The 10,767-nt window shown below is 33.2% G+C and overlaps 2 protein-coding genes across 3 annotated transcripts; one reads left to right on the forward strand and one right to left on the reverse strand.

Annotated features, from left to right (window-relative positions):
- Window positions 1-465: 465 nt before the first annotated feature.
- Window positions 466-2,741, forward strand: LOC140891501 (BI1-like protein). Its single transcript, XM_073300024.1, has 4 exons — window positions 466-828; window positions 1,674-1,787; window positions 1,956-2,113; window positions 2,205-2,741. Exons 1-4 carry the CDS (start codon window positions 558-560, stop codon window positions 2,409-2,411), a joined length of 750 nt encoding a protein of 249 aa, XP_073156125.1. The 5' UTR covers window positions 466-557; the 3' UTR covers window positions 2,412-2,741.
- Window positions 2,742-3,275: 534 nt separating this feature from the next.
- Window positions 3,276-8,141, reverse strand: LOC140890267 (uncharacterized). Of its 2 annotated transcripts, XM_073298035.1 has the most exons (12): window positions 7,821-8,141; window positions 6,587-6,751; window positions 6,378-6,496; window positions 6,147-6,221; window positions 5,907-6,000; window positions 5,752-5,811; window positions 5,494-5,559; window positions 5,311-5,409; window positions 4,334-4,378; window positions 3,918-4,020; window positions 3,701-3,787; window positions 3,276-3,597 (listed from the first exon to the last, which is right to left on the reverse strand). In XM_073298035.1, the coding sequence occupies exons 1-11, from the start codon at window positions 7,941-7,943 to the stop codon at window positions 3,708-3,710; spliced, it is 1,029 nt and encodes a 342-aa protein (XP_073154136.1). In that variant the 5' UTR covers window positions 7,944-8,141; the 3' UTR covers window positions 3,276-3,597; window positions 3,701-3,707. The 2 variants fall into 2 exon arrangements, with proteins under 2 accessions (XP_073154136.1, XP_073154131.1); XM_073298030.1 differs by having other exon boundaries at window positions 3,277-3,787.
- Between the last annotated feature and the right edge of the window lie 2,626 nt (window positions 8,142-10,767).

Genomic DNA, 10,767 nt, shown 5'->3' on the forward strand with positions numbered 1-10,767 from the left:
AAATAAATAAATAAATAAATTTCGAAATTGTAGTTTTTTTTTCCAAATTAAATCAACATGATTAAAAAAATTAATTAACTTTCGATTTAGACTTTCTTGATTTAACGATAATGATAAGTTTTTAATCGGTAGATTTATTGTGAGATATAACTCGAACTATATATGGTTGGGTCGGACTTTCCAATAAGTGACAGATATATAGAGTATAATTAATACTTTTAACATAAATGATTTTTAAGATGCAGTAGATCAAAAAATCTTTCAAAATTAATTTGTAAGACGATTTCATTATAATTTTTGTGCACTTCAAAAAATTATTTTATTCTAAATAGTAGAAAAAAAAAGAATTAATTAGTTTTGAAAAAAAACAAGTCGGTATGAATTTGCGGTGAAGTCAATGGGAAGAATGAGTTTATTAAATTGAGTATTAATATTTAATATTATATTAATATATAAATATATAGAGAAACCGTCAAGTAAATAATAATAGTAGTGGGAAGATTGAAAGGGAGGCGAAACCGAAACGTCGTCGCATCGAAGACCGATCGATCTTGAAGATGTACGGCTACGCAGGCGTGAGCAGCGGCGACAGCGGGATGAAGGGCGGCGGCGTCGACCTGGAAGCCGGCGAGATGCTGTACCCTGGAATCGGGTATGGCGAGAATCAGCTGCGATGGGGATTCATACGCAAAGTCTACGGTATCTTGGCGGCGCAGATCGTCCTCACCACTGCCATATCCGCCGTCACCGTTCTGTACGCGCCGATCAATGATCTTCTCCGTGGCAATTCCGCCTTACTGCTTTTTCTCCTCTTCACCCCCTTCGTCTGTGAGCATTTCTTTGATAAGATCTTCGTATTACTCTTCGATTTTGATTTCGCGCATATATTCCTTTTTTTTTGCCTCAATTTATGTGTTGTAGTTATGGTTAGGGGGTTGGTTGATGCGAAGACTTTTCCGAGTCAATTCTAAGGCTTTTACCCCAGTTTTCCGATCTACATTTCAATTGTGACTGGATTAATTATCCTCTATCTTAGTTACACTTCTCAATCTCTTCTCCACCCCTTTCGTATGCGAGAATTTAACTGCCGAGCCATTTTTTTTTCCTCTGAATTTTTTTGATAGATTTTCTTTCTAGTGGTATATACACAATCATTTCTTAGTGACGTCATTTGTGTAATACGTTTAGAAGGGATGCTGTATAATCATAATGTATTGCACTCTGGGATTCTTGCTATGTTTTTATCTGTATTTCAGAACATATGATATTGGTTTGGTATTTGAAAAAACTTCAGGACATACTGGGACACCGCCGGAACAAGTTATCTGGTATTGGTGTATTGATTAAGCTTATGTTACATTTTTCTTATTTTGAGGTCAATCTGCCAGGAAGATCCTGTAATGGGGTTTGATTTGAAGCTACGGATGGACATGATTGTGTTCTTTTTCTTGTTTTTAAGGTTTTGAATCTTTTGATTAATTTGTCGATGGATAGAAATGAAGGATTGATGGTTAATCAATGTTGCAGCAGGAATAAGAAATAATTATCGGTCTGCCTTTAGATCCTCGCAACATGAAATCAATCTCAGTTTTGCTAGTTCTTTGTAATAGCTTTAACTTTGTTTTTTCTTTACACCATTATATGTATTTATAACTAACTCAAATCTTGGATAGTGTTGTGGCCCTTGTTCGTGTATCAACAAAAGCACCCATTGAACTTCATTTTCCTTGGGCTTTTCACTGCTTCCTTGAGTGTCACAGTTGGTGTTAGCTGTGCCAATACAGAAGGTTAGTAGCTGGCGAATATAATAAGTTTTTTTTTTTTTTTTGGAGGAAGTAATATAATAAGTTTCAAGTGAGACTTTACTGGAGGTTTGCTTATATCTTGTATCTTGCCTTGCACTTAACTCTATTACAATCCAAGAGCTGTGCTTCAATCTCTATTTCAATTTACAGGAAGAATAGTGCTTGAGGCCTTAATCTTGACATCAGCAGTAGTTTCAGCTCTGACTGGATACACTTTCTGGGCTTCAAAGAAGGGCAAGGACTTCAGCTTTATGGGACCAATCTTGTTTACTAGTCTTTTTGTCTTGGTTTTGACTGGTTTCATTCAGGTTGGTCTCTCCGTCCCTTAGCCATTTCTTATGTTGGTTAATCTGTTGCATCTCATTATCTGATGAACAATGTCTTTCGTTGGAAATGCAGATGTTCTTCCCGTTTGGATCAACCTCAGTTGCCATCTACAGTGCAATGGGTGCCATAATTTTCTCAGGATACATAGTTTACGATACTCACAATTTGATCAAACGCTTCACATATGACGAATATATCTGGGCATCTGTCACCCTTTATCTGGACGTCCTGAACTTGTTCCTTACCATTCTGCGGATGCTAAGGCAGGGAGACAACTGAGGCTACTACGCATTATTTCATGCTTAGTGGTTTTTGTTTGTAAATCAATCATCTTTTTGTTAATGCACCGAGTACTGACCAGTGAGAGAGATTTGAATGAAAGTTGTATATCTCCCTTTGCTGCTTGTTTGTTTTGCTACTTTACCGAGGGTAGTTATTATCAAATCAAATGTTATGAATGAAACAAAGTGAATTTGACCAAATAAAGAGTTTACTCGTTTGTATGTTAATCGTATTCATTGGATATAATGTGTTACTTAGGGTGTAATTTAATGTTCCGCAGTGTTCTGACTTGCAAGTTAGACACGAATATCGTTGCATATCATCTTTGTTTGAGTTGTCATATGCAAGCCAAGTTAGAGATCACTATTGAGCGTAGAAATCTTTAGAGTGAATTATAGTTGTGATGCATTTTGCAATAATTTGAGATATAAATAATTATGTTATCCATGTATTTCAAATTAGTATTCACATATTCTAAATTATTTATTATCTCGTTGATACTTAAGTTGAACATTATACATTATCTTTGTCCGAGTTGTCAACTATGTTGCTATTTGATCGACCATAACACAGGCTACAAGCAAAATGTAGAACCCATCAACAAGCATATGCAACAACCAAAATGAAAGAAAAATCGAAACCTAAGGCATGTGATTGACAAAACATTGATTATTTTCACAACGTCGAAACCAAACGATGCCCAATGGTAAAACTAGGAGCAAGTCAACATGATGTAACATCGCCATTACCTTAAAAGCAGAACTTGAAACTCTGAAACACTAACGTTGGGGAAATTGAAGCTATATATATATTTTTTTTGGTTTAAAAACATATTGATTTCACTAATACCTCCAACAAATTTGGTATACTCTCACCCACTTCTAATAACAAATAAATCACAAAAGCGCATGGGAAAAATTCAAGGCCTATATTAGGTGCGACGCAGTATCAAGAATCAGTTACTGGTAATCCAGCTTGTAGAGATCACAGTACAACATATTTATTTACAAAGTGCACAGCCTTATTCCAAATTTTCAATAAGAAAAGAAGCTACAAAAGAAAAGGTTATAAACAGATGGCTTTCTGGCGAGTTGCGGAACAGTTTATATATCTTGAGTTCTCACACAATGGGTTATCTTTTTCTCGACCATGTTGTTTGAGTTCTCTGGCGCACGCTCATTCACTTAAATTTAGATATAAGCAGGACATAAAGGTCTGGAAAAATCAGAAAAATAGTGATATCACGTTAAGATGATCAACATAGGCATATGGTGGCAGAAGTGCACCTATGATTCAAGTTGAAAGCCGAGACACTCTCTCGATTTCCTTGATTATCAGTTCCTTTTCCTCTTCAAATTGGTCATCTTCGGCACCTGTAATAACACCAACACAATTAGGAGGCAAATGATGCATCAGAACAGAATCTGATTTAAGTCTCTGTACGTGGTCTTGATTTGTAGCAGTTATTCCACAAGTTCAACCTTTTGACTGATTTATGTGTACCTTTGCCAACAGAGAGATTGTGGAGCAGCTCTAACAGCTTTTCATGGTTCTTCGCGAGGATAACTTTAATATCTCGTGGTTTATTTGGGTTAGCTACAAAAACCTGCAGGTGGAATTAGAAGATTAAGCGAAAATTTCATATGCACTGAGGTTTTTCCAGTTTAGGTACAAAAACAGGAAAAGCCTCTCATTGAACTATCTTTCTCTAGAGTCTCAACCAAGACAGATGAATATTGTCAGACCGCCAGGTATTAAACTCACTATACAAGATTCAGAGTTATAACTTAAAAGTCAGCTGAACGAATTTGAGTTTCAATCCAGATGCTTAAAATTTCAGGAATCCAAAAGCCAAAATTTGCAAAGAAAACTAAGCACTTGAGAAAATTGGTAGTGAGAAAATATAATATGCTCATTACCTTGAAAATATGAAACGCGGATATTTGGATGTTTTTGCTTGAATCCTGTACAGAATTCAATAGAAGAATATTAGATGTGGTCTCTTTTCCACAATACCATCTCCCTCTAACCTCTGAGGCATGTAATCAAATCTTTACTAGCTTGGGTGTTATAGCATGCAAATTTCACGTATCAAACCTAAAATTTTAATAGGAAGACCAGACCTTGCATAAAATGACTCTGAAGAACTAAAACTGAAAAAAAAACATTCCTCGAATATAAATTATTTGTAGTCGGGTAAAAAAAATGAATCAATACCTTTTTGAACTGGCTCCAATAATATTTGATTTGTGTTTGAAATTATTGAATTATATTATCAAACTTGAGTCAAAATTATTTTCTTCCAGAGGTCGTTGGCTTTAATAGCTTACAAATGCATTTAAAATTAGTTGACCTCATGAATTCAAGTTGTACTTTGAATTTGTGTTTACCAAAATTCAATGATTTAAAATCAAAAGAATCAAACTTAAATTCAAACTCTATGCCAAGCCAAACTCGATCTTAAAATGGTTCATTTTTAGATCTGTGAGCCGACTAAAAAAATTCGAGCTCGAGTTTGAATTCAACAAAAGGGGAAATTAACCCCAACTCGATTTGCATCCTATTTACGGCTAAACTTTAAGTTCATACATAACAACTAACAGTCCAAAGTAACTGCCAGAAGGCTCGAAATATCCCCCATGGTGGTCAAAGGTATGTGATGATTGATGTCTGCTCACTGTCTAGAAATATTTAAAAGAAATAATAATAATAATATTTATTATTATCTGCTCATGTACTTGAGGGCAGAGTCATGCCAGTGCAGTAACACAGGTAAAACCATATTCAGCATAGCAAATACCATAGTTTCTTTATGCAACTATAATTCTCAATCATTTTCCATTAAATTACAAAATCCTAAAACCATCTGGCATCAGGAAGGATAATTTTGAATTACCTTCAACAAGGTCATCATGACTTTTAAATGGCGAACCTCAGCAATGTATCTCTTCATTATTTGAGAATTTGGAGATTCCAGAAGAAATTCGGAGAGAAGCTAAAGTCCATTGCAATTACGATGTCAATACAAGTATCAGCCAGAAGAAAAAACATGAGCTGATATGAGCGGTTAAGCACTGACCTTCAAAGACTGCCTTCTAGTCACATAGTTAGCCGACGTCAAGAGCTTTTCATATTGGTCAAAAAACTGAAGATACAAGTTTCATTATGTTATTAAGATGTGTCAAAAACAGGTATCATGATACACGTGCACACAATACATGATTTTGACTAAAAGGCAATATAGGTCAAATTAAACTTATTCAACCTCCAAGGGAATTCAATAACTAAATTCTTTCACACACTACTCCGCATAAAATAAGGAAAGAGATGGAGAAACCTCGTTGTAGTGAGTGGTCAGATACTCAGAAACTGCAGATGCATGTTTAGTGAGCAGATCCTGGCAAGTTTACCTCTATTCAATATTGTAAAAATAGAATAAAAATAGTTTCAATAGATGAAGTACGTCCGGAAAATATTTAAAAGATATGTGACCTTGAATGTAGAAAATGCATCAGAGGTAACATCAAAATTAGGTAGCTCAACAAATTTGAAGAACAACTCAAAGCTGGGAGACTCCAATATGTATCTGAAATAAGATTTATGGTTTTTTTGTTGTGAAAGCTCTGCAATATAAAACAGGCCCTTGTATACTTGGTTTTTTCGCTTCTTGAGAAACATTAAATTGAGAGCTTTTAGGACACAAAGGAAAAAATAGAAGTACAAATATCTTACTTTGCAAGTGTTGGAAACTTGATACACTCCCTTAGCATATTCCCACAGTTCAGAGCAATTTCCTTGTTGTCATAGCTGTTAACCAAATCAAACACATAGGTCTCATTAGTCAAAACATCATTCTTGAATAACACGGTTGTGTAGAACTTCATCTACCAAAGCAAGATGCTCATAAAAGAGGCTATTAAGAGACAACTTGAAGAGCTGTTTTCTGAGTATCGAGGATCTCACCAAACAACGAGGAAGTCAAGCAGTTCCAAATGATTCTCCATGTATTGTACACAACAATGAGTTGATTCAACCTTTTGTTTAAGCAATATAGACCAACAGTGGACTAATATTTTCCTAGTCTGAGATATCAAACAATTTGTCAAGCATGGAAACATAAAATACATATGCAACCTTCTATAAGATTGTTCATTATTACTTTATATACTTACTTCCCATCCCAAAATTGGTAACTTGTGGAACATAAGAGAAATAACATCTTCATCACAGATTTCAACTGTGAGTTGAAGGATTTGATCTGCACTCGGTTCGATTTCTCCATCTCCTGACAACATAGTTTTCATTGCTGCCATGTTCTTCTCAACTTCCTCCAAAGCCTACAGCAAAGTGAAAATAGAAAGACAGGGAAAACAATTAATCCTGTATATCAAACAGCAGACCGACAGAAATAACAAAAGTCTCTAGAATCCTTATGAGCAAGATGCCAAGACCCTGATCTAGAAATGCATAAGATAACCAGAATCCATTTCCATTCACTTCTGCATTCTAGATTCATCAACTTGATAATTTGGTCGTCAGTAAATATTTCCGCACCACCTTTCCTAAGCTAAGACCCGCTCAAAGCGAACAATAAATCAGTTCCTCATCGCAACATCTGACGCAATGAAATAAGGAAATATGAATTGCCATGTTGTAAATGTTCCAATCATAAGTTATTTTCGTAAGTTTCAAATTGCCATCACTTTCTTTATCACGCAAAGAAGATAAAAGATAACTTCTATCAATCTAGACCTAACATCAACAAGTTAATCATATAAATTAAATTCAAGTCCTAACGTTAGGACACAAAGGGTTATTTTTTCTTGACCACTAGAATAAAAAGAAATAAAATTTGGTTAAAAAATTAGTACATAACCGAATAAGCACCGGAATCAAGCCAGGTCCAAGTGAACCGGCATAGCTTCAATGGAACCGTTGTTCTAGAACCGGCATCGATTTCAGAACCATGAACAAATCAATGTCAATCATCGATAAAGAAAGAGAATAAAACCCAACTCTAACACGTGCTTATGAACTAGTGGTCAAGCTCAAATTTAGATATCTATTTATTGTGTCAATAATCCACCAATCCGCCAGCTTTAACAGTTCTAAGACCTTCGATGGGGGAAAAGAACAATAGAAGTTCTAGCATTTCGAATAATTTTTCCAAATCATTCACTTCGTGCAAAACATTAAAAATAACATACTGGCAGCATGCAGCACTAAACTACATCCAATTTGCAAAGGCGGCTCCTTTGTCTGTTTCAATCAAGAAAACGAATTTAACATAAATAATTTAGCATCACAACACTATAAACTCCCCTCTAAGCAAACTACATTTTTTTTATAGAATCAAACAGTTCAATTATCCCACCACAATCCGGAAAATAGACACAAAGATTCGACCTTTTCCAGGGCTTTGACCTCGGCCACGGTTTTGGAGTCGAGTGCCATTAGACTATCCTTGATCGCCTTTGCTAATTCCTGAGGGGTTTTAGGCCTCGATTGCTTGAAAAATGAGAATGACATTTGCCTTCAGCTTGAAATTAAGGACTTTACTGATGATTAATAGCGGGAATTTGATTGAAATTCTAGCGATCGGTTCGAATTCTCAGGTGCTTTATGTGGGATTTGAGCACAAGGACTCTTTGCGTTTGGGTTTTTGATTGGATTCGATCGATCGATTGCCGCAGTTATACGGATTTCGCGTGTTTCTGCAAAATAGCGCCAAATGCTGCCTAATTCTGTCTCAACGCTAAAATCGCATTTTTTTTATTTTTATTTTGCTGCAATGGCTTTCATTCATTTAACTTTTTATTATTAATTATTAATTAATTTTAATTTGATTTAGCAAATTGCTCATTTATTTCTTATATATATAATATATTCATGCATACCGTATTATTAAATTTGACACCACATACTAACTAATTTTGGTGTGTCAATGTGACATTAAAATTTATTTATAATTTTATTACTCTTCATGATATCTATTATATGACTTTCATAGTATCTGTTTATGAGAAGTTTTCGTACATCTCTACATTTTTTTCCAAAATTTTTCTCTCACTTCTCTAAAATGTATCTCAATAAAATCTTATATATTTTATAAATACCACTTGATAAAATAATTTATTTTTTTCACAAAATTTATTTTTTTTAAAAAATAATATGTATGCAATATGCATGCATCGCGTGCCAATAAACACTAATTATATAAAAAGTTAAGGAACTCAACTAATTTTTTTGAACAGAAAAATCGATTCCATCTCCTTGTGATAGCTTTGGTAAAAAAAAACAGGCTTATTCTTTTTTCTTTTTTCAGTCAGAATTTCAGTTCAAACTCAAACTTGTTTATTAAATATGAGAATCGATATGTTATTATTACATGTTATAAGAAAGAAAAAAAACATATTTTTATTTTATCGAACGAATCCATTTGGTATTTAAATATGTTTTCTCATAGTATGGGCTTAAATCCTTTTCTTCTAAGAGTTTATTTTCCGAAAAAAACTTCATTGTATTCCTTCCAATTTACTTTTTTTTTTCTTCTTGTTTCTTTGAAAATTATGTGGAGACAACTCTTATTTGAAATATAACAATTATGAAACAACCACATCTTATACAGTGACTAACGGTATGGCACGTGATTTTCACGTGCTCAATAATTTAATTATTTGGGAATAAACATAAAAGATAATAATAGAAAAAAAACATGTGAGTTTTTAAAAAGTAAAGAGAATTTGTAAAAATGTATTTGGATAATTTAATAAAAACGGATAATGAAATGTAAAAAATAATATTAAGAGAAAATAAGATAATGATGTTAGAGAAAAATGAGGATACATTAGTCATTTGAGATATAAATTGAAGAAGATATATGTTAAATTTAGAAGTAAAATGGAGAAAAATGTTGGTATCATTTGACACAAGAAAAAACGGTTAATATAAAGTTATCATCTATTATAATATAGTAAATATAAATAATGTATTAATATTTCATAATTATAAATCTTTGTATTTGTTGCATAACTGCGTTTATCCGAGTGATCAAATTTGAAAAATAAAACTGAAAATATTTATATCATGTTACATAAATAAATTACAATATCTATTATTATCTTCGCCATATTATTAAATTTGATATTCATTATATTTTTAGTACACTGATAATTTTTAGCCACATAATCTCTACTATATTTACTATTTTATCTATTATTATTTTATAATGGTCGAGGATATTAGAAAAACTGTTTTTGGTATGAGTTAGACACGGTAATGTCGATGCTAGCGTGGTAAGTTTTGATTGGTCCAAATCACTGGGTTTCACGTGGGGCCCACTAATTTGGACCAATCATGGAGAGACGCGTTGCCCATGGGGTAGTACCTCATGGACAGCATTTACAAAATCGTTAGACACACCAAAATTTGAGAAGTTTCTGAATTTGCCCTTATCTTCTGCGAATTTTTTCAATGGAGAATTCATTATGCACTGTTTGAAAAACATCTATATTTGAAAATTTTTGAAAAAAAAAAACAAAAAAACCGCCATAGCATTATGTCTTACAACGATTTAATCACGTCTGAAATCTTACCAAAAAAATAAATTTCAATGATGCCAACAACATATGCCAAATTCAATTATATTTATTCTTAGCTTTACATGTATTAAATAAATAGATTAATATCGATTTATTCATTAATTATATTACACTTAACCAATATGTACATCTCATGTATTATTTAAACGAGAAATGATCAATAAATACCTAATAGAAACTTAAAGTTTGCTCTCAGTCCCCCGCGTCAGAAATTTGTTGTTCTAACTCCCTGATTAAACACTGACAATTGTTTGAACTTCCTAAATGAACTAAATTACGAAATTGACCTTAAATATAATAGAAACTAATAAATAACCTATTTTTTTAATAATAATTCTCTCCCCTTCCAATCTTACATCTCTCCAACCTCTTTCTACTTGAATTTCAACGTTTAAACCAGCCACGATCTATACTTTTTCGTCGAAGTTTGGTGCAAAAAAATGAGATGAAAGGAGTTTAAAGTGAAGAAGTGTTTGATTTTGAAAATCTATGTGAAAACCGACATTGAAACATCAACTTCAAGGTATGTTTTTTTTTTTTGCTGGAAAATTAAGAAACTTTTTAGATGAAATTTCATCTTGATGATTGTTTCTCTTTTTAATCTTTTTCAATCGACTGATTCTTTGATGTTTGTGTATATTGTGTGGTGGTTATGTAGAAGTTTCATAAAAAATTAGAATTATACAGACTTGATGACCAATATTTAGGTTTTATGTATCTTAGTGGGTCTGTGGTTTATCTCAACTAATTAT

Source organism: Henckelia pumila, chromosome 1 (genome assembly GCF_033568475.1).
Source record: "Henckelia pumila isolate YLH828 chromosome 1, ASM3356847v2, whole genome shotgun sequence".
Taxonomy (NCBI): Eukaryota; Viridiplantae; Streptophyta; class Magnoliopsida; order Lamiales; family Gesneriaceae; genus Henckelia; species Henckelia pumila.